The sequence below is a fragment of the Camelina sativa genome, chromosome 20 (assembly GCF_030686135.1).
Source record: "Camelina sativa cultivar CO46 ecotype springtype chromosome 20, ASM3068613v1".
NCBI lineage: Eukaryota > Viridiplantae > Streptophyta > Magnoliopsida > Brassicales > Brassicaceae > Camelina > Camelina sativa.
Window position 1 is genome coordinate 33,141,795 of NC_141899.1, and position 24,237 is coordinate 33,166,031.

The 24,237-nt window shown below is 35.9% G+C and overlaps 3 protein-coding genes and 2 pseudogenes across 5 annotated transcripts; all 5 read left to right on the top strand.

Moving 5' to 3' along the window:
- Position 1: 1 nt before the first annotated feature.
- LOC104771809 (ras-related protein RABA1c) lies at positions 2-1,715 on the top strand. The gene is made up of 2 exons (XM_010496398.3): positions 2-455; positions 1,124-1,715. The coding sequence occupies exons 1-2, from the start codon at positions 235-237 to the stop codon at positions 1,551-1,553; spliced, it is 651 nt and encodes a 216-aa protein (XP_010494700.1). The 5' UTR covers positions 2-234; the 3' UTR covers positions 1,554-1,715.
- LOC104771810 (uncharacterized) lies at positions 1,586-5,563 on the top strand. Of its 2 annotated transcripts, none has more exons than XM_087505397.1 (11): positions 1,586-2,470; positions 2,705-3,588; positions 3,674-3,770; positions 3,865-3,926; positions 4,017-4,079; positions 4,177-4,236; positions 4,309-4,365; positions 4,463-4,505; positions 4,585-4,662; positions 4,754-5,181; positions 5,273-5,563. In XM_087505397.1, the coding sequence occupies exons 2-11, from the start codon at positions 3,487-3,489 to the stop codon at positions 5,360-5,362; spliced, it is 1,080 nt and encodes a 359-aa protein (XP_087361523.1). In that variant the 5' UTR covers positions 1,586-2,470; positions 2,705-3,486; the 3' UTR covers positions 5,363-5,563. The 2 variants fall into 2 exon arrangements, with proteins under 2 accessions (XP_087361523.1, XP_087361522.1); XM_087505396.1 differs by having other exon boundaries at positions 1,717-2,470; positions 2,602-3,588.
- Positions 5,564-6,121: 558 nt separating this feature from the next.
- On the top strand, positions 6,122-8,096 carry LOC104772867 (COP9 signalosome complex subunit 6b-like; annotated as a pseudogene).
- A 1,140-nt stretch (positions 8,097-9,236) lies between these two features.
- Positions 9,237-11,002, top strand: LOC104771811 (receptor-like protein 55). Its single transcript, XM_010496400.3, has one exon. It carries the CDS (start codon positions 9,560-9,562, stop codon positions 10,796-10,798), a length of 1,239 nt encoding a protein of 412 aa, XP_010494702.1. The 5' UTR covers positions 9,237-9,559; the 3' UTR covers positions 10,799-11,002.
- A 4,444-nt stretch (positions 11,003-15,446) lies between these two features.
- Positions 15,447-22,501, top strand: LOC104772868 (regulator of nonsense transcripts 1 homolog; annotated as a pseudogene). The gene is made up of 18 exons (XR_015592696.1): positions 15,447-16,244; positions 16,446-16,495; positions 18,971-19,172; positions 19,251-19,421; positions 19,560-19,610; positions 19,707-19,799; positions 19,869-19,964; positions 20,075-20,125; positions 20,209-20,319; positions 20,422-20,530; positions 20,694-20,816; positions 20,896-20,967; positions 21,049-21,120; positions 21,218-21,284; positions 21,414-21,556; positions 21,628-21,699; positions 21,773-22,026; positions 22,081-22,501. The product of XR_015592696.1 is annotated as a regulator of nonsense transcripts 1 homolog (transcript).
- The last annotated feature ends 1,736 nt before the right edge of the window (positions 22,502-24,237 follow it).

The window sequence follows — 24,237 nt, forward strand, 5'->3', positions numbered from 1 at the left end:
TAATTGCAATACACAAATGCTAGATTTTTTTCCCTTTCTGTGTGACAAAGACACCACACAACAGAGGTCTTTTTTTCTCTCTCGTTTGATATTTCTCTTTTTTTTTTTTTTCAATTCCGCGTCTTTCTCTGTAGAAATCGAAAAGATCTTTTGAAAAAACAAAATCTTATTTTGGGTTTTGGGTTTTGTTGAAGTAAGAAGCTTTTTTTTTGAAAAGGAGAGGGAGGATCTCAAATGGCGGGTTACAGAGCAGATGATGAATACGATTACCTATTCAAGGTAGTTCTGATTGGTGATTCAGGTGTGGGCAAATCCAATTTGCTCTCGCGGTTCACCAAGAACGAGTTTAGCCTCGAGTCCAAATCCACGATCGGCGTTGAGTTCGCTACTCGTAGTTTGAATGTTGATGATAAAGTCATCAAAGCCCAGATTTGGGATACTGCTGGTCAAGAAAGGTCTCATCTTTTTTTTTTTCAACTTCACATTGTTCATTTCTCGATCTGGTTCTCCTTAGATTTAGATAATTTTCGTGGAAGCTTTTGTTTTTTATGGTGTAGGGTTTAGATCTTAAATTGCTTTAGATTCATTGGCTTTTTACAAGAAGAGATCTGGGTTTGAATGTGATTTTGTGTATGACTAGAAAGTTTGTAGCTTTATCTATTTTCTCCTGTTGCTTTATGTAAGAGTGTTTGATTGGTTTATTTCTACGATTCTCTAGCTCTTTTCCTCAGATTTCGCTTAAAGATTCTTGCTTTGTATAATTTGCTATTTTCGGGGTTCTTTGATCAGTTTCTTGAAGCTTTACTTAGTCAGATTTTGATTTGTTTATGTAAGAGAGCTTAAATTGGTTTCAGTAGGATTCTTAACTCCTTCATTTGAAGCTTTACTTAGTCTAATTTCGAAACTGAAAAGCTTCTTGCTTTGTATGATGTGCTATTCTCCAATTCTCTTTGTCAGTTTTGTAAAGCCTATATTAGCTACTTAGCCTGATTTCGAAACTGCTTAGGTTCTTGCTTTGCATATCTTTGTCTTATTCTCGGTTTCTTCTTCGCTATATCTATGTTCTGATGTCTTTGTGAACTTAATTTTCGGGTTTTTTTTTTTTTGACAATGTTTGAATAAGGTATCGAGCCATCACTAGCGCGTATTATCGAGGAGCTGTTGGAGCGCTTCTTGTCTACGATGTAACCCGACACTCAACATTTGAAAACGTCGAGACGTGGCTGAAAGAACTAAGCAACCACACTGATCCAAACATTGTTGTCATGCTCGTGGGAAACAAATCTGATCTTCGCCATCTCGTGGCTGTTCAGACAGAAGATGCGAAATCATTCGCCGAGAAAGAATCTCTCTACTTCATGGAAACATCGGCTCTAGAAGCCACTAATGTCGAGAACGCTTTCGCGGAAGTCCTCACTCAGATTCACCACATTGTGAGCAAGAAGGCGATGGAAGCTGCTAGCGAATCCGCTAATGTTCCATCTAAAGGTGACAAGATCGATATCGGTAAAGATGTTTCCGCTGTGAAGAAAGCTGGATGCTGCTCAAACTAATAAAGAGAGAGTAGAGAGTTGTTATTGTTAACGACCTGAGAGGATTGGTTTTTGTTAACGGTTCTTTTTCGAATATCAAGATTGCGTTTAGGTTGACTAATGATGCTGTTTTCGTGTATTTCTGTTTTTACTTATATAATGTTACCAATGTTATTGTTTGAATATGCTTTGTCAAATTCTCAGAACCCAGATCTGAACCTTCCGATAAACATTCGTTCAGAAAGCCTTTCTCTCTCTCTTCTCTCTCTCAAATCCTTTAGAGAGAGAGTAGGTTGTTCTTCTTTTTTAGCCATCCGGTTTATATTTCCGGCGTCTGTCTGTTAGCTATCGCGACGATGGCTAGCTTTAGTTTCTCTCCGGCGCTGTCCGGTTTCTATCACGGTAACTTTGTTGCCGTTGATTGTTATACTTCCCGATTTAGTCGGGTATGGCATCTCCGGCTCCAGTAGCGGAGATTGTCGGCTATCCTTCCAGCAACTTCTGGTTCATTTAACAGAGTTTGGCTGGCTCTCCGTCCGGCAGTTTCTGGTTCTTTCAACAGAAATTGGCCGGTTCTCCGTTTGGCAGCTTTTGGTTCATTTAACAGAAGTTGGCCGGCTTACGTTATGGCTATACCGTTGCCGTGTTTTAGTTTTTGTTATTTCGGTGTGTCCCACTTTGGGTTTCTGATGTGGGCAAGGTAGTTATGGTGATATTTGGCATGAAGATAAAATAGAAAAGTCTAGAGAAAAAGAGCAAGCAGTGATTATGCATCTATGTAGGTCATGTCTGCCTGACTTCGGGTTTTCAATTTTAGTGATGGAGCTCTTCATCTGTTTAGAAATCAGATGTGATGCGGTGGTCTTTGATGCCGAGTTAAAGAAGAGACATAAATATGGTGGAATTGAAGGCGTTGGGTCTTGCTTGGCGGTTTACTGGTAAAAGTTTCCTCTAGATCTTATTTCAGATTAAGATTTCTTCACTGATTCATGAAAAAGTCGAGATGTCTACGAATTGGATAAATGTTTTTCTCGGGTGAATTCACTTTGGTTTACTGATGGTCGGATAGTTCTCCGACGTCAATCACCGGCGGTCGGAATCTTCTTCCTTAGCGAATAATCCAAAGAGTCATCATTGAGTGAAGGATATGCTTACACGTGGCTTGAATGCAGTGTAGGGTGCACGTGTTTAATTACTCATGCTATCATCGGTTGATCTTATTTGTCCTCTAGGACACCTATGTTTAATAAGGTCAGTTGTTTCTTTACTTTGGGCCAATAGTTTGTTAGTTGGGTCGTAAATTCTTAGTCTTGAAGTAGTCAGCAAAAGATCGAGCTTCTCGGTTACTAAGTCTCTGAAGGATGCAGCTTGATGTGTAAGAACCTCTCATAACCCAAGCATATGATGGAAGCTATAAGATCAACTACAGTCTCAGATTGGAAATATGGCCTTATTGAGAGAGTTATGAGATCTCCTTGGTTTTTCATATTTTGCATCGGTTTGAATTAGTAGTTGATTATGCTGTTTCTACTGATGTAACTTACAGTTTACTGTTTTAATTCTCAGCAGTTTGGTTGTGTTTTAGTGGAGTTTTTTCCACTGCCCTGTAATAAGTAACCCTCTGTTCTATATAATATGAAAATACTTGAAAAAAAAAATTCTCAGAACCCTAAGTTATATATATTCTCTAAAAACACTACAATTTGATGATAAAGGGTAGGATTGATTTTGATGATAAAAACGTTATATCGGTTCAATTTGGTTTAGTTCGGTTCGAATTTTTGTTATACCGAATTTTAATGTAACAAAACCGAATGATAATTATAAAATATCCGGTTCAGTTTTGATATAATTGTATTGGTATGGTTCGGTTAGCTTTTTTTGACTACCCCTGTTTTTATTTTGATTACAATTTGGTTAGAGCTTTTGCAATCGCCGGCGAAACTCAAGAGTGATGGCAATGGAGGAGCCAAGGAAGCTGAGAGGCCACAAATCAACTGCCACTTGTTGTATAGCTTCTCGTGACAGGCCTGGACTTGTTCTCACTTCCGGCGAGGTTTCTAAAACACTCTTTAATTTCTTTTAAATTCGATAAGGGTTTTACGAAGATGATTTTAACAATTTGAAAGATGGTTTCTTAGGATGGTTGCGTTTGCTGGTTTGATTTGAGATGTAAAGATGTTCAATTCATCATCGACGTTGGAACAGAACCTGTTTCATCTCTCTGTTTCAAGACAGGTTTTTTTTTTGATTTTTTCTCTCACTCTCTTTCAACTTCATCTCTTTGTTTTTCAGTTTGGTGGTTGATTTTGTTTTTTTTTTTGGTTTTCAGGTAATGAGAACATTCTCTATGCTTCTTATGGAAACGAAATCAAGTCTTTCGATGTTCAAACGGTAATTAGAAGATTGAAACTTTTGATAAACCATGAACATATACTCTTCACTCTCAGTTATAAATCTTCTTGCTTTCTGGAAATTTTATAGCTAAGTGCTACTTCTTGGAAGCCACTAGAGAGTTTTAATTACAACAAAGATGAAGTGAACCAGGTAGTGATCTATCTAAAAACCCTGACTATCTGAGAAGTTATCGAATTTACCTACAAAATCCGTGTTGATAATCTTTTAATGTTCTTGATTTGTTAAGGTTGTATGCAATGGAAGATCATCTTTTCTTGCTTCTGCAGATGATTCTGGTGATGTTAAGGTACACTCAATGTTTGTTTAGTTACGTAAACATGAATTTTCTCGGTTTTGATGAGTTTGCTCTCCAACACAGATCATCGACATTGGTCAGAAATGCCTTTATAAAACCCTTAGAGCTGGTCACACAAGTGTATCCTTACTTTTGTTGTTTTTCTCCCTCGCATCTGTGAAGTTCTTCTAACCTTGAAAAATCTCTCTTAAGTCAATCCCTTAATGTGACATTTAAGATATGCAGTTCTGTGCAATTTATTCCATGGAGACCTTGGGAAGGTAACTAACATCTTAATGTGATTTGTTATATTATATGTGTATTCCTTTTAAGGTTTCTGAAATGTGTGATTTCTTACAGTTATAACTGGTGGACTTGATTCAAAGCTTGTTTTATGGGATTTCTCAAAAGGTCGCTCACAAAAGATTATAGACTTTGGTAAACCCTTTACCACTTATACGGGTTCTTTTGCCTCATTTATATATGCAATAAATTTGATTTCAAAGGTCACTGCTGTAAATCATTTCAGGCTCCGATACACAGAATAACTCAGGACAATGCCTAAACCCTGCATTTGTTCACTCGATTGCAATCCCGGAAATGGACATGGTTGATAAGTTAGGCAAGATATGCGCAGTTGCTAGAGGTGATGGAATTGTCGATTTGATCAACATCGAATCAGAACTTTCCCGGAAAGTAACATCATCGAAAGGAAGCAGCAGCAGCAGTAGTAGCAACAATGTGATCAAAAGGGTTTGTTTAGATTACTCTGTTGGTGGACACAATGCTGCTGTGTCTTGTGTCGCTTTTTCTCTGTTTCAGGAGAAAGGTAGATTCTTGATCTCAGGTGGTAATGATAAGACAGTCAAAATATGGGATTGCTTCAAATGTCTTGATCCAGACAACAACAACAGTAACAGAGATATCCTCCATTTGAATATTAACTTAAGCAAGAAGGTAGTTAACTAAAGCCCTTCAAGTTCTTTTGCTATTTTCACTTCTTTCTCTTTTCCCTGATTCTGACATCTATTGGGGATTTCTTAAACAGGTGAATTGGCTTTGCACGAATCAATCTGGTTCTGAGAATCTTGTTGTTTGTGACACCACTAGAGTAGTTAAGGTTTACTCAGTCACTTAATTAGGCCTGATGGATCATAAAATGACTTATCCTTGTTTCGCATTGTTATTAAAATGACTTATCTCTGTTTCACATTGTTATTATTGGGACTTTCTCAAAGTGTTTACTTGATCCACAAGTTAGTCATTTGTTTGTCACTACCAAATTATAAAGACTAAAATTACTTGGATGAATGAATATACTTAAGAGTTAAGTTAACAATTTTAAAACTCTACTTGTATATTGATGTTTCTTCAGCTTTGAAACCTTATTTAATTTTGTTTTGTAAAATCTATATATATAAAGTTAACTTTTTCTCATTCCTGGTGCTGCCATGTCAGCACTCACTCTGTTTAATCGGACCAAATTTTCGACATTAACAGTTCCTATTTGTTTGGCCCATATCTCTTTAAAAGCCCATGAAACTCCATTCCAACAACTGCCGGCGAAATAAAACCCCTCTCCACGAGACTCTACTCTGCCGTTCTCCCTTGTGCGACCTGAAGCGTCTTCACTCTTTCATCCCGGTTCACCTAATGGATAGATTTGAAATTAATGTTGGACACTCTTCCACAACCTTTCACTGTCTTCTCTGTCTTCCATCTCCATAGTAACGTCTTCCTGTTTAACGGTAATTCAAGCGTTCAATGCTCCCTCTTTCAATTCAAGACCCACTATTCTTTCTTCAATTGGCGTAAGTTTAAGTCCTATATAATGTCATCTTCTCCAATTTCATCCTTCTTATAATTTTCTTTGTCTCTGAAATTTCTCTTGACTAACATGGATTCCACTGTCATTCGCAAATCTCAAAGCTGGCCTTCTTCGCCAACACATCGTCGGAAGAATGCTTCGTCACTGGCCTGCCCTTCTTCGTTGAGTGCTCTCACGTTCAAGCTGCATCCTCTGGTGATGCTCAACATATCCGATCAGCTTAACCCTTCCGCCGCTTCTTGCGCAACCGGTAATGGCTCCAGCAACGCCGACGCGATGTTACTGCAAAACCCTAGGGTTTATGGATGCGTGATCGGTCTCCAGATCGGCCGTATGGTTGAGATCTTCAACATTTTCGAGCTTTTGTTTGATCCTACTACTGATACTCTCAATAGACCCTTCCTTGAGAAGAAGCAAGAACTCTGTAAGTTTTTCTCACATACACTCTCTCTCTCTCTCTCTCTTTATATCGTTCTCGCTTTGGTTATAATTTGTACGTCTATGGGGATTTTAGATAAGAAGGTGGTCCCTAAGTTCTACATATTGGGACGGTACTCTACGGGAAGCGATGCTACGGAATCTGATATGCTTATCCACAGAGCTGTGAGTTGCAGTTTCATTGTTTTATTCTGATATGGTTCTCTATTGTTGTAGTACTGATTGTGTGAGGTTTTTGTCATCTACAGCTGATGGACATTAATGAATCCCCTGTTTATGTTCTTCTAAATCCGGCTATCAATCACTCACAGAAGGATCTTCCAGTGACTATTTACGAAAGCGGTAAATTGGTTTTTTTTTCCATCATTGATTGTCTTATTTGTTTTAGAGATTATCATCTTATTGACTATGATAATCATTGATTGTCTCCAAAACTAGAGTTCCATGTCATTGATGGGATTCCTCAGTCGATTTTCCTGCATACAAGCTATACGATTGATGTATGAGTTTAAGCCACTTGATTTTTATTTCATCGATGTGATACGAGAGTGGACTTTTGATAATATAGCGGTGGTTGTAAATTCGTGCAGACAGTTGAAGCTGAAGGATATCGGTTGATCATGTTGCTCATCTTAAGCCATCTGATGGCTGCTCAGCAGCAACTCAATGTAAGCAATCATTGTAACCCTGCATATTTAGTGTTATCTTGACTTTTTATTGCATGGAGTTTTAGGTTGATTCCTCGATGTATTGCAATGGCTGCTCATCTTACTGGAATCCATAGTGCTATCAAGATGCTTAACAGCAGAATCAGAGTGCTGCTCATCTTGTCGCTATGCAGGAAAGGAATTTGATATTCTTGCTCAAGTCCCAACTCTCGGTCATCCTATTATTTATTCATCAAATTTTTGTAACCTGACCTTGATCTTGCCTGGAACATATCGATATGTGTTTTCCCTACGGCGAAGAAAGAATAAAAGGGGGTTAGACGTTGATATTGAGGACAAGTAGGGGGTATTGGTTTGGGATTTTAAGAGAATTTTAATGACTTAAACTAAAATTATGGAAAGTATAAAATGAAGGATTCTAGGTGATTGTTTAGAAAGTTTTTTAAAATCTTGCTGATTTGTTTTTCTTAATCTTGTAAAATCTCTCATAAAATCTTGTAAAATCTTTCTCAAACAATATTGCACAGTATTCTCTTTGTTTGTGTTGGATTAGGGGGTGATACCAAATGTTGTCTTTTTTTGTTTTTTTCTATAAAAGTTGTTAGTAGAATGTATCCTCTACGCTTTGAGGGTGAGATATGTTCATCATAAACGTTGTTTATTATTAAGAGGGAGCTAAGCTTTCTATTCTTCATTCACAAGCAATAAAAGAGGTTTATAACAATTTGGTATCAGATTGTGAGATGAAGATACAAAAGAACACTATTGATGAGATGAAGAAAATAGTTGATGAGATGTTTGAGACGGTGAAGAACATGCAAGCGAAAGCCGAGCAAGAGAAGAAGATAAAAGAACAAGCGGTGGTGACGGAGACGGTGACATCAACACCGGATCCAGTGTTGGTTGTGGTTACGGTGGACCCAAAGCACGTGAGATGAGAGGTGGTGGAATCGGTGAATTCGAAACCACTCGAAGCGGTGGCGTTAGTAGCTGCAACGTCTATGATCGAGTTAGAGAAACCATCGCATCCAAAATCTATAAAAAAAAAACAAATGACATATTGACAACAAAAGTACATTTGTAAACCAAAGAAGTTAACTCTTCTGTCTTGAAACAATAGGAATGAGAATATGGTTCTTTACCTTGCTGAAGAACACAGACGGTTTGAGCAAACAAAGCAATGCTTCATTAAGGGAAGAATGAGATACACCCTAATGATCATGCAGCACAAGATTTCATTAGAAAATTATTTTAAAAACATTGGGATGTATATAAAATAATATAAGAAGCGAGTTGTTATAATTTATATAAAGCGAGTCAGTTAAAAGCTGCAGTTTTTTTTATGTTTCAGGTTTTTTCACATACTACAACCACATATAAAAAGGTAAATAACAATCCAACCAGAACATGACAAATAATTTGAATAAAGCACAACTAACTACTACAGCTAGACAACAACTTTTACTATACAATCTTAACTTCTCATTATTAATTACAAAAAAAACCTAAGAATATTCAAATTTCTAAAAAAATAAACAGTTTACTACATTATACTTGCTGCAAAAACCTAGAGGAAAAAAATTTAATCAACAAAACAACAAAAGAAAACAAATGAACAACAAAACTAGATGCAAGGAGAAATTTACATAACCAATAAAGATTATACCAAAATAACCAAAAAACACCCTAATCTAACTCCCGCGCGTAGCGCGGACCAAATGCTAGTAGTTTATATAGTTGTATTTTTCAAAAATTATTACTCATTATTGTTTTAATCTATTTACGTTTTCATGGTGGGTTGTTCCTTTTTAGGATGTTGGCTTGAACAAAAAGAAAATAAATTTGTAATTATTTGGTTGACAAAAAACCTCATGATTACATTTCAACTAACTTTTGAATTGTTAAATTCTTTTACTATCAATCAACTTTGTTACGTACCATTTGTTTGTGTTCATTCAATTTTTGCCTAGATCAAAAGTTTTCAACCAAATTTTTTTATCAATGGGAATGTACAAAAAAAGGTTATCCCTAATTACACTTTTCTTGTCCACATTTACACAATTAAGAATTTTGGTACGAAGTTGAAATCCAATTTACTTTCCAATAAATTATGTTACAATCGTAACAAAAATGTATAAATCCACAAAATAGTGTTAGTCATACAGTTAGAACGTTTTGAAGTTACACATACACACGGACGCGCCACACACATGTTAGTAATTCGAGTTCTTCTACCGTATACGATTGTTATTGTTATTTCTTGGCCATTATACACGTCGTAAGAATATCTGATTCTCTAAAACTAGCTCTAAGGTAAAATTGAGCAGCCTTTAACTATCACAACTTCACAACACCCTTCTTTTAAATTCCGACAATTCCTAAAGTCTCTCTGCTTTCCACTATGAAACCACTGCAACCGTTGCTCCTCCTCCTCCTACTAGCCGCCGTCTCTGCCTCTCCACTATACCCAAAACAGCTCAAAGCTCTCCAATCTCTCAACATTCCTACACCAACCAATGATCCCTGCAACAACAACTCCTCCTCCTCATCTTCCATAACTTGCGACGACGCTTCTCCTTACCGCCACATTACCTCTATCTCCTTCATAAACTGCTCACCCAAACTCTCTCTCACCTACAAAACCCTCAAACCACTCTCCAAATCCCTCCTCAATCTCTCCTTCACAAACTGCCCTTCCCTTTCCCCTCCACATCACCTCCCAATCACACTCCGCTCTTTCTCCGCCGTATCCTCCTTCCTCCACAACCGTAGAAGCCGACTCTCAGGCCTCTTCCTCGCTCGTCTCATAAACCTTCAAACCCTCAAAATCTCCTCAACACCAATCTCAACCTCTCGTCGTCTTTACGTAATCCTCGGTAACATGCATAAACTCACTTCCCTCACAATCTCAAACTCAAATCTCTCCGGCCTTATCCCTAAATCTTTCCACTCTAACCTCACTTACATCGATTTATCAAACAGCTCACTCAAAGGCTCAATACGAACCTCCCTTACTCGTCTCACAAACCTCAAGTCACTAAATTTATCTCATAACTCTCTCTCCGGCCAAATACCAAACTCAATCAAAAACTTAACCTTTCTACAAAACTTGTCTTTAGCTTCAAACAAACTATCAGGAACAATACCAAACACACTCTCATCGATTCCTGAACTTACACATTTGGATCTAAGCAAGAACCAACTAAACGGAACCGTTCCAAGTTTCATCTCCGAGATGAAGAATCTCAAACACTTGAATCTCGCTGATAACTCCTTCCATGGAGTTTTGCCATTCAACGAAAGCTTCATAAAAAATCTCAACTTTTTCGAAATCGGAGGCAACAGTGAGCTCTGTTACAACAAAACTGTTATACCCACGAGCTTGAAATTGGAGGGTGTCGCTCCGTGTGATAAATACGGCTTTCCTTTATGGTCTCCGTCGGAAAAGGAGGAATCTTTGTCAGGGGAAAACGATTACGGCGATTACGGCGGAGGAGGAGGAAACGAGAAGATGACGGAGAAGAAAGAAGAACACAACGGTTCCAACAAGACACTGTTTGGTCTCGGCATTGGTCTTTTCTCGCTTGTGTTCTTAATCCTCTTCCTCTTTTATGTCGCTAAAAGGTGTCGTTGGATTTGAAATTTTTTAGCAAAAAGCTTTGATCTTTACAGAGTTTTCAGAAATCCCCAAAGTGTATCGGTTTTGGACTTATTTAGGGTTCTTTTTGAGTTTTGAGAGTAACCAGACCGGGTCTGAAGAAATTACTGGGTCTAAACCGGTATAATTCCGGTTAATGTGTTTGGTTTGTGAAAATAAATCACAGGATAGATGATGATTTACTTATTGCGTTTATTGGCTATTTCTCCAAGTTTTGTTGCGGTTAATTGTGATTTTTAATCTCGAGTTGTAAATTTGTAACCTTATCCCAATTTTGCTACACTATAAAATTAATATTATATCCTCATAGAATTTGGGGATGTATGACAATAATTATCTTGAAAATTATGAGATTTTTTTTAGTTAACAATAATTATCATATGGTCTAGCAAAGAAATGATTGGAGAATACAAAAAAGCATGAGTGTAAAATGACTGAATGGAATAACATGGATTTAGAATTGAACATCCACTAGCTTAGAAAGACAACGAAATCATTCAACTGTATCTTTGAAATCTTTAGAATAGAACTCTACGATGAGGACTGATCGCAAAATGAAAAGATCGCTAGTTGCTATTATCACATTCATAATGGTGATGACATGATCGTCGTTGTTGTAATGTTCATGATGATGATGATCATTATCAAAACATTTAAAAATGCAATACACTATCCCTTCTATACTTCCAAAAAAAAAAAAAAAAGTAAAAAGACACCAAAATTTATTCTGAGATGTATTAGATAGTCGAAAACTGATTATTTCATCTTCTAAACTCTTTTCAACGAATATCAAAATTTTAGTGGGGGTTATTGGTTTAAGATTTGAATAGAGTTTTAAAGATTTTAAATTTTATGTAGAATCTGTTGTTATTAGATCAAGATTTTGTTAAACTCTGTTAAAGTTTAGTGTTATTAGTTTGTGATTTGTAAAAAATCATTTAAAATCTTAACAAATCTGGGTTATTGGATTCAGACTTTTATAAAGTCATTAAAAGTTTTGTGTTATTCAATTAAAACAAAAGAATCTAGGATTGTTAATGAGTTCAATTATTATGTTATTGGTTCATGATTTTAGACACTTTCTTTACAAAATAAAGTCATGGAAAGTATCATAAAAATACAAGGATTGTTTGGAGGACTTTACAAGATTTTAGAAAACTAATCAACAAAACTCTCTAGCAATCTTTAACAATCTTTCACTTATTCATTTTTAATGATTTTGTTGAACTATTCAAAAATCTTCATAAATCTCAAACCAATACCACCCCCTTAGCCAAGAGAAAGCAATGAACAAAAACTTAATAATGATGTTTTAATATGAATAAAAAATAATTTGTTTTGGAAAAAAAAGATAGAGACAAATATCAAAATTCGAATATGTATTCAACTCTTTAATTATGATTCGAACTCTCGTTAAGTCAAGTTCTAAAGATGCATACTTTTTTCTTCCAATTTGAATATGATTCTCCACGAGTCTAACTTTTTCTTTTTTTTACATTTTGTTTTGTTTCACCCCTTCTAATGCAAAATTCAGTTTGTGATACGTTTGTACAAAACTTAGTTCTCCAAAACAAATTACTTCCCACACAAATACTATTAACCAACTTATTTGAAAGATTTTGTATTGGAAGTTTGAAACTTTAAGGTAATACACAAGAATCATAATTTATAGTAATAATGAGCGAGACATACATGAAATATCATGGTTTTTGTGGTTTTTAACCATGATACAAGTGTGCTTTTTGAGTTTTTTGATTTGTTTTCTAGGTTGTTTTTGAGTTTTGTATAGGTATAGGTACTCATTGGCACGGATGGAACACAAAGGAGTTGAAAAGGATGATTTGGAGCATAATCAAAGCATTTAGACTGATCAACGAAGGAGGGAGACAAGTTCAAGAATATGCATCGACCAATGGTCGATGCAGCTGCCACAAGCCAATCGGAAGTTTCCTCTACAAGCTTTAGAAGATTTACAAAATTTGCCCAAGTTCTCTTATTTGCAATTAAGGCCCAAGACGTGTTTTAGAGTATATATAGGATTTTTTTGGTCATTGTTTAGACGTAAGTTTTCTCCAGCAAGCTTTATTTTTCCCTACAACTTTTTAGAGAGAACCCTGAGAGATTTTTAGAGAACTTTTGGAGAAAAGAATCAAGACTCTTTCAGAGAAGATTCATAACTTATTTTCTTCTTCTTCTAATTTCTTAAAGATATCTATTTTATTCATGATTTGTGTTCTTACAATTATGTTTGAGTAGATCTGCTTGTTAGGTTTAGGGTTTCTCATTAGAGATTTCATGGATTATTACATATGTTTATTTTGGATTCATTATCTTTCTTGTTCTTCACCATATGTTGTTTTTAATGCTAGATCTTTTATTAGTCATATGGATGTAGATCTTAGGATATTGAATTGTTTTTAGATCTTATGCATCAATATTGAATTGTTTTTAGATCTTAGTTCGATATTGAATTGTTTTTAGATCTTAGACCTAGGATTCTAAGATCTAAGATCTAAGAGCTAGGACTCTTTTAATAATAGTTCTTTTAAAACTGTATAATTAAACTCTTTTAATAATAGTCTTTTTAAAAATGTATTTTTAAAAAAACTGTAACAATATATTCTGAAGGGTAAGCAATAGTCCTTTTAATAATAATCTAGGGATCACCGCCCTCCATATACCAATTATATATTCAATGCTCTGCTATGAAAACTTTTGAGTTTAAAAACTCTCAATGATCTGCTTATTGATGGAGATTATACATTTAGTGATCTGCTTATTGATGGAGGATTATACATTTAATGATCTGCTTATTGATGAAGATTATATTCAATGATTAGCTTATTGATGGTAATTATATTCAATGCTCTGCTATGAAAACTTTTGAGTTAAAAACTCTCAATGATCTGCTTATTGATGGAGATTATACATTCAGTGATCTGCTTATTAATGAAGGATTATACATTTAATGATCTGCTTATTGATAAAGATTATATTCAATGATCAACTTATTGATGGTGATCATATTCAATGCTCTGCTATAAAAACTTTTGAGTTCTAAAAATCTCAGTGATCTGCTTATTGATGGAGATTATACATTCAGTGATATGCTTATTGATGGAGTATTTTACATTCAATGATCTGCTTATTGATGGAGATTACATTCAATGATATGCTTATTGATGGGGAAGAAGCAGGAGCTGTAGCAATCAAATGATAGCCATAGTAGAGATTCGCATTCTGCTTCAACGACGCTCTCGAACAGCCTTCTCCGTCAATGTCTCGTCAAGTTAACGGCAAAGGCAAAAGCACCATTGCGGCGGTGACGGCGAGCTCCATTTTGATGAGGAAGAAGCAGCAGCTGTAGCAGTCGAATGATAGCCATAGTAGAGATTTGCGTTCTGCTTCTCTGTCTAAGAACAATAATGTTTCTGACGGTTAGTTTCGTTTTTTGCCTTCTTCTGCATTTGAATTTTGTTTTGTTTTTGGTTTGATTAGGAGACTTTTAACCTAGCTTTCCTGAGTTGGGAATTCAAGTTTTGATATTGTAGAGATATAGATATTGGAATTGTACTCATTACAATGAGCTGAATCTAGCAAAGTGTTTGAAGTTTTTGATGTGACTGATGAATTGTTTTGTGGAAATATAGATGAATTAGATACACATAGTGAGGAATCAGATGTTAGTGGCTTTAAATGTGGGCTATATGCACATTTAAAGTCTAACTAGGATATATCCCGTGCTTAAAGCACATGTCAATATTTTTTAAGAAAATATAAAATAATAATAAAAATTATTGTTTTCTTTTTAAAAAAAATATTTTGTTTGAAATAATATTTATTTTTAATTATTATATAAATCTATTAGTCTATTTGAATACTAATTATTTTAAAAGATTATAATATTTTATTTTTGACGTATTATTACAGTTTATATTGTTTATTTGTTATATTTGCATCATTATTTTGTGAAATATAAAATAGTAATTTTAATATTATACTTGTGTACAAATAAAAATTATTAATTTATCATCTATATAAATTTAGTTTTACTAAACTGCCAATGTGGAAATTAAAACACACATTTTCATACATTGAATAATATCTTCTTTAAAAAAAATTCAAATCACAACATATGCAGAAAAAAAATATGCATTTTATTAATTATAAGTATTATATGAAAATTCCAAACAATTTATAAATAAAATAAAATAAACATGATAGGAGAATTATAATTTGAAATCTTAACAAAAATTTTGAATTTAATTATTAAAAATAATTGTATTGTATACTTGGATATCAAATCTTACTTTTTAAAATTCTGATTGGTTTATATATATATTTATTTTAAAATAGTAATTTTATCCATAATTTATTAGAGAGAGAAAATATTTTTTTTGATTTTTTAATATTTGATTTGTGAGTTTTTTTTATTTTTAATTAATTCTATTTATTTAAATTAGTTAATTAAGTTTAATTAGTTTTTTCTAATGATATTTGAATGTAATTTTTTACACATTTTAACGTTAATTTCATATTTGTACTTCTTAATTAATATGGTAGAATAAGAAAATAAGAAAAAGCGAAATTATCACCATCTTGGTGTTGAAGGAAAAGAGGCCAATATTAAAATCAATTTATTTGTCTAAAAGTTAATTGTTAACCTCACGGAAAAAGGCCCGAAACGTAAAGCCCATAACACATAGACCACCACGGCGCGTGTAAACAACGCACACCCTATTATGTTTTTTTCTTCCTTCTTTCCCACGCGCCCCTCTTTCTTCTTCTTTCTAACCCTAACTCTCTCGTTCGTACTGGAGAAAGAAAAAAAAGCAATTGAAGAAGAGACGAGTCAAAGAGCGAGACGATCGTAACCAGGGAGCTTGAATTCTCCCCAGATTCTTTTCGAATGGATTCTCAACAGAGCGATCTCTTTGAAACCGTATCGCAGCCTGACACGGTGGCCGACGCGTATAACTTTTTGGAATTCGATACTCAAGGTGATTCGGAGTTTGATTACCCGGAGTTTGGATCACCGACGGCATGGCCTACCCCATCTGATTCTATTTCCATCGCTGACGCTTCCGATCGTGGTGGAGGAGGAGCTGCTGCGGATCATCATTCCGAGGCTTCGTCTCCTTCTTCCCTCTCTGCCGGTGCCGGGAATGGTGCGAAATCGGGACGTGGTGGTGTTAGTAGTAGTAGTCAGGTTGATGCATTGGCCGCTGGTATCGGAAATTTGAACTTCGAGGAGAGTGGAGATGATGATGGTTTCGATTATGGTCAGAATGATTTCACGGAGCACGCTTGCAAGTATTGTGGTATCTCGAACCCTGCTTGTGTGGTTAGGTGTAATGTCGCTTCCTGTAGAAAGTGGTTCTGCAATTCAAGGGGGAACACCTCGGGCTCGCATATTGTGAATCATCTGGTTAGTTATCTGTTTTTTTTCTTTCTCGTCCTTCCTTTGTGGAATTCATTTTTATGGACGTGTTGTGGTTAAGGCTGGTGGTATTATTGTATCTAGTTTGGTTTGTTTACTGCACCATTGTTATGAGATAGGATTACTTCTGTAATTGCGAGGAATTTACCCTTTTAAACAATATTTCCTTCTGTTGGTTATATTTTTAAGGTTCGAGCTAAACACAAGGAAGTTTGTCTCCATAGAGATATTGCGGAAGGTTTTAGGTTTTTTTTTGGCGGCTAGACATCTCTGGTTAGCAATGGCCTTCTCTTCTCTACTCAGATCTGCCGCCATTTCTGCCACCGCTCCTCGTGTCGAGCTTTATCCATCGTCTTCATACGATCATTCTCAGGTATTATACGTGTTTCGTTTTTTCCTCTGTCGAGAATTTGGTTTTATTTGATTTGTTTCACTTTCAGCTTACGTTTAGCTTTGATCTGCTTCAATTTTGTATTTCCGTGTCGCCTGGAGTTTTTCATGGATTTTGTTAGAGGTATTGTCAGGTTACTTCAAGTCTTGGATTCAGTCACAACCTGACCTCGTCCAGATTTTCTGGTGCTGCAGTTTCAACTGGGTCATCTTCATCTTTACAGTTCAGTGACCAACTCTGAACTACATGTAAATTACACGATGCTTTCTTTGCTTCTCTGAAGTTTTTTTTTTTATATGTGTTCAAATTTACAGAAAATGCAATGCTAGAAGCGTACAACCTATCAAGGCCACTGCTACAGCTGCACCTCCTGCTGTTGAAAGTAAGAAAATAGTTTATTTTATATTCTTACGTGATGTGTTTGGTGCTGCATTCTTGCAGTTAACGTCGATTTGATTGATTTGTATAGGGTCAAGGAGCAGCGGAAAGACAAAGGTCGGGATCAATGGTATGTTATTCTTTTATCTGTTGTTGGATTCATTTTGAGATCATCAGATAGTGTATGCCTTCATTTCTTCTGATGCTTGTACTTGTTATGTATTGGACAGGTTTTGGTCGAATTGGAAGGCTGGTCCTCCGTATTGCAACCTTTAGGGATGATATTGAGGTTGTAGCTGTCAATGATCCATTAATGTATTTTTAGCCAGATTTTTTGTATTACTGCTGCTTATAGTCTTTTTACCCATTCAGTGTATCTTATTCTTAGTAACTTTTTTAGTTTAAGGAAATCGTATTAAGAGGCATGGAACACTTGTATATCAACTAACTGCAAATCTTCTCTCCCGTCTTATGCAGGCTTACATGTTCAAGTATGATTCTACTCATGGAAATTACAAAGGAACCATCAATGTAATTGATGATTCTACTTTGGAGATCAATGGAAAACAGGTCAAAGTTGTCAGCAATAGGTATTGCCTCAAACTGTTGACTCATACATATTTGTGTGGACATGGACTAAATTCTGAATCAGTTTTCATGTGTTTCCTATTGATAGGGTAAAAAGCTTATCATTTTAGTGCCTGACATCTTTTTGGTTCTTTCTCAGAGACCCGGCTGAAATCCCGTGGGCTGATCTTGGAGCCGAGTATGTTGTTGAGTCTTCAGGAGTATTCACTACTGTTGGAAAAGCATCAGCACATTTGAAGGTTTGCACTTTCATCTTAACGCACTTGTTGATCTACTAATTTCACTGGATCTTACATTGTATACAGGCTTTATATTACATCAAACAATCATCTTCTGAAATTGCCATTGGTTTGCTTGACTTTCATTGCCTGTGCAGGGTGGTGCCAAGAAAGTCATAATTTCTGCCCCTTCAGCGGACGCGCCCATGTTTGTTGTTGGAGTAAACGAGAAGACATATCAACCAAACATGGATATAGTCTCCAATGCAAGCTGTACCACCAATTGTCTGGCACCTCTTGCCAAGGTTTGTACATAATTTTTTTGTCCTCTATATAACTTGGTTTTGAAGAACCTCATTAAGGTCAAATAAAATTGTCGGGCCTAAAGAACTTGTATATGGCAGGTGGTGCATGAGGAATTTGGTATTCTTGAAGGCTTGATGACAACAGTCCACGCCACGACAGGTATATTATTCTTGTATATATCATTGTATATCATTGACCTGAAGAGACTAGCTAAATTATGTGTTTTGTTCATGTTTGCTTTTGAGCTACTCAGGAAACTGTGGACGGCCCATCAATGAAGGACTGGAGAGGAGGCCGAGGCGCCAGTCAAAACATCATTCCTAGCTCAACCGGTGCTGCAAAGGTACACAAAATCATATGGTTCTACTATATGAACATCACACCTGGAATCATATTTAAGTAATGGCTTGCTTAACTTGTCTCAATAGGCTGTAGGTAAGGTCCTTCCAGAACTCAATGGAAAACTAACGGGAATGGCGTTCCGTGTTCCAACAGCAAATGTTTCTGTTGTGGATTTAACTTATCGACTTGAGAAGGATGCATCGTATGAAGACGTTAAGGCAGCGATAAAGTATTCCTCCCAAAACTTTGTTCAACTAATTCCCGTATCATTCTCTTTACATGAATAAACCATGGAACTTGTAAGAACCTCTCACGTTTTTGATATAAAATCTCTTAACAGGTTTGCATCAGAAGGACCACTTAGGGGCATTCTTGGGTACAAAGAAGAAGATGTCGTCTGTAACGATTTTGTAGGAGATTCAAGGTATTTCATTCTTAAATCTTGTAACGGATCATTTAATATCGAGTTTTGGTCCTCAGATGTTTTGGGCATTAACAATTATTGAATGCTACAACTGTGGGTGTCGAAATGTATTTCTCCTCGGTTTCATCTCAGCAAAGACAGACAGTGTCGTCGTCCTTCTCTGTAGAGATCCTTGTTAAAATGTTAATGCCCTCAAGGATATGAACTGGGACGTAAGTCAGTGGTGTCCCTTGATTGACGATAGATGTTTCCTCCCCTGGCTTGTTAAGGTTAGTTTCTGTCCTTGCATTTTTCTTCTTTTCAAGACATGCTCATGTGAGAGCTATTATTAAGTCTTGTTTTTACAGGTCCCATCAGAGCAGGAACAGCTGCGCGCACGCCAAATTAGCGCACAGCAAATAAACAAGATAGAGGAATAATGGAAGACAAATCCGGATGCTACTCTTGAAGACCTTGAGAAACCTGGTGTAGACGATGAACCTCAGCCTGTTCAACCTAAGTATGAAGATGCATATCAGGTATAGATTTTCTCAGCCTTATATGGAAAAAAAAAAGTAACTCTTTGTTAGAGAAACCGCAAATTCATCATGCCAAATTACTGTATGTGGTCAGTCTTAGTATTATTCTTTACACTTATCATTTCTGGTGGTTTGCAGTATCAAAATGTGTTTGCGCCAGTAATCAAGCTTGAAGCAGACTATGACAAGGTGTGTATTTAGTAATTCATAGTTTTTTTGGGGATTATTTTTCATGTCCCATTTATACTTGTTATGTTGGGGCTTATCATCTTGATTCTGCTGTAGATGATGAAAGAGTCTCAAAGCAAGGAAAACCTCACAGTTCGGTGGGATATTGGTCTTAACAAGAAGCGTGTTGCATACTTCGTCTTCCCGAAGGTGGTTAAAATCTAGTGGTCGCTATTAAGATTTGATTAGAACATTTCCCGATTTGAACTTTTGATGCAGGAGGAAAATGAATTACGATTGGTGCCGGGTGATGAACTACGTCTGCGCTACTCGGGAGATGCTGCTCATCCAGCCTGGCAATCAGTTGGACATGTGGTAACCTCTTCTCGGTTTTGTTAGGTTTACATAATATTGTTCTGTTAGTAGGGTGGATCCTGTAATTGATATAGTGTTTAGGTCCTTAACGATTTGAAAAAATTCTCCAGATCAAGCTAACGGCACAAGAGGAGATTGCTCTTGAACTCCGAGCTAATCAGGTTAGTTTAATTCCATTGTTTGTTAGCTTTGCTCTTGACATCAACATGTAGCGATATGTTCAACCTTACTTACTCGTCTGCAGGGAGTTCCTACTGACGTGAACCATAGATTCAGTGTTGATTTTGTCTGGAAAAGTACAAGCTTTGATCGAATGCAGGAAGAACTTTGCGGTAGACGAAACAAGTGTGAGTGGGTAAGTTAGTCAACGGAAAGCCTATCTCCTTCTTGGTGCGTGTCCCTTTTGTCACTTCGTGCTAATTTAACCACTAAATCACTCTGTTTGTTTTCTTTGAATTTATATTTACCATCAGTTGCTCGGACATGAAGTTGAGGCGCAGATGGTTCGTAACACACTACCTAGACGTTTTGGGGTACCTGGTCTTCCAGAACTGAATGCATCTCAGGTAATCAATTGCTTTCAAGTTCACAAAGAATGTTTCTCGTAACTGTCTTCTTGGAACTTTCAGAATCGTTTTGGAGCCCATTTACTTTGGTAACAAAATGAGTAATTAATATCTGTTATCTATAAAACGGATTTATAACAGGTTCTATCGTATCATTGAGCAGGTTAATGCGGCAAAAAGTGTCCTTCAGAAGCCCATCAGCTTGATCCAAGGTCCACCTGGCACGGGTAAAACTGTGACTTCTGCAGCAATTGTGTATCACATGGAAAAACAGGGCCAGGGACAGGTAAAGCTGTTTTTTATCGACCCCCTTAAGATGCTTTTTGTAAGTTGACTACCAGATATTTATTATTACTGCATGACAGGTTCTCGTTTGTGCCCCAAGTAATGTTGCTGTAGACCAACTAGCTGGAAAAATTAGTGCTACTGGTTTAAAGGTAAACTCTTGAACCTCCGCGGTCCAGTTTATCTATAAAAGGTTATACTGCTTCTTTTGAATCTTCCTACTATGATGTCAGGTTGTTCGCCTTTGTGCAAAATCAAGGGAAGCTGTAAGTTCTCCTGTAGAGCATTTAACCCTTCACTACCAGGTTAGTAAACCTGGTGTCACACTGTAACTCTCTGATTCATTCTGTCCCTTTTATCTTCATTTTTTTGAAGATAATTCATATAAGTGGTTGCTTTCAGGTACGACATTTGGACACATCTGAGAAGAGCGAGCTGCATAAGCTACAGCAGTTGAAAGATGAACAAGGTCCCGCATTTTCAACTTGTTTTCTTGTAATTGATCTGATGAACTTTCTTGTTGTGCTTGCACCCTGTGACAATTGAAGTGATCATAGCTTTTAAACTATTTTTTATTTTTGTATTTTATTATCACTAGGTGAGCTGTCGAGCAGTGATGAAAAGAAATACAAAAACTTGAAAAGAGCAACAGAACGTGAGATAACCCAGAGTGCTGATGTCATATACTGCACGTGTGTTGGTGCTGCTGATCTTCGGTTGTCAAACTTTCGATTTAAACAGGTTAGCAATATTTACTTAATGTTGAGCATCTTTAATTGTATGGAAACTGATATGCCGTTCCTCTCTGATAGGTACTTATTGATGAGTCTACTCAAGCAACAAAACCTGAGTGCCTTATTCCTTTGGTCCTTGGAGTAAAACAGGTATTGGGGTTCTAGTGAACTGACTTGTTATCATTATTTGCTATTGATTGCTAACATAGAGTTTCTGCTCTAGGTTGTTCTTGTTGCTGATCATTGTCAGCTTGGCCCCGTCATTATGTGCAAGAAAGCAGCTCGTGCTGGCTTGGCACTGTCTCTCTTTGAACGACTTGTGCTTCTTGCTACCAAACCAATCAGATTGCAGGTACTATATCAATCACTCTGCTCTAACATAGCAAATTTCACCACTTAAAATGGAAATTTATTTGAGAATGTTCTCATTTTATTAAAAAAAAACTATGCAAGTAAGGCAAGCATGTGTTTATCACTGTAAGACTTGTCATATAATTGTCCCCAAATAAGGCAAGCATGTGTTTAACACAGTAAGACTTGTCATATAATTGTCCCCAAATAAGGCAAGCATGTGTTTAACACCGTAAGGCTTGTCATATAATTGTCCCCAAATAAGGCAAGCATGTGTTTAACACCGTAAGGCTTGTCATATAATTGTCCCCAAATAAGGCAAGCATGTGTTTAACACAGTAAGACTTGTCATATAATTGTCCTCAAATAAGGCAAGCATGTGTTTAACACAGTAAGACTTGTCATATAATTGTCCCCAAGTAATACAAGCATGTGTACACAGTAGCCCTGGGCCAAAAAACCGGAACTGAAAAACCAAACCAAAAAAATGGACCCGAATCCGAATTCGGAATCTAGGATTTACCCTATTGGGTTTTAAACTCCTCTACTCGAAAACCTGAACCTAAACCCAAACCGAATCCGAAAATACCCAAAATAAAAATAGATATTAATAATTTAGGACCTAAATACCTGATTTTTTAATAGAATACCTGAAATTATACCCGGAATTTTAAATTGTTACCCGAAATTCCAGGTATTTACCCGAAAATTCGGGTATTTATCCAAAAAACCAAGAATTTATCCAAAAATTTTCGGGTATTCGGGTAAAATAATCGGTTTTTTTGCAGTTCTGAAAATCCATACCCGATCTGACCCGAACCTGAAAAGATCCGAACCGAAACCAAACCAAAATTTACATTTACCTGAATGGGTCTTAAACTCCTCTACCTAAAAACCCGAACCCGAACGGTTCCTATCCAAACCCGACCCGAGTACCCGAATGCCCAGGGCTAGTATACAGTAAGACTTGTCATATAACAGCCTAAGAATGTGAATGAAACAAAGATATATGTCCTTCAGCATGTGTTTAACACAGTAAGACTTGTCACATTCTATGCGATTATCTTTTATTCATTGCTGGCTGGGTAGCATGATAGTAAGGATTCAGTGATCTGCTATGAAAAATTTTGAGTTTAAAAACTCTCAATGATCTGCTTATTAATGGAGATATATTCAATGATCTGCTTATTAATGGAGACATATTCAATGATGTGCTATGAAAAATTTTGAGTTTAAAAACTCTCAATGATCTGCTTATTAATGGAGATATATTCAATGATCTGCTTATTGATGGAGATTATATTCAATGATCTGCTATGAAAAAATTTGAGTTTAAAAACTCTCAATGATCTGCTTATTGATGGAGATATATTCAATGATCTGCTATGAAAAATTTTGAGTTTAAAAACTCTCAATGATCTGCTTATTGATAGAGATATATTCAATGATTTGCTTATTAATTGAGATATATTCAATGATCTGCTATGAAATTTTTTGAGTATAGTACTCTCAATGATCTGCTTATTGATGGAGATACATTCAATGATCTGCTTATTAATGGAGATATATTCAATGATCTGCTATGAAAAATTTTGAGTTTAAAAACTCTCAATGATCTGCTTATTGATGGAGATCTATTTAATGATATGCATATTAATGGATATATATTCAATGATCTGCTATGAAAAATTTTGAGTTTTAAACTCTCAATGATCTGCTTATTGATGGAGATATATTCAATGATCTGCTATGAAAAATTTTAAGTTTAAAAACTTTTAATGATCTGCTTATTGATGGATATATATTTAATGATCTGCTTATTAATGGAGATATACTCAATGATCTGCTTATTGATGGAGATATATTCAATGATTTGCTTATTGATGGAGATATATTCAATGATCTGCTATGAAAAATTTTGCGTTTAAAAACTCTCAATGATCTGCTTATTGATGGAGATATATTCAATGATCTGCTTATTGATGGAGATTATATTCACTGATCTGCTATAAAAATTTTTGAGTTTAAAAACTCTCAGTGATCTGCTTATTGATGGAGATATATTCAATGATCTGCTCTGAAATTTTTTGAGTTTAAATACTCTCAATAATCTGCTTAATGATGGAGATATATTCAATGATCTGCTTATTAATGGAGATATATTTAATGATCTGCTATGAAAAATTTTGAGTATAATACTTTCAATGATCAGCTTAATGATGGAGATTATATTCAATGATCTGCTTATTGATGGAGATATATTCAATGATCTGCTATGAAAAATTTTGAGTTTAAAAACTCTCAATGATCTGCTTATTGATGGAGATATATTCAATG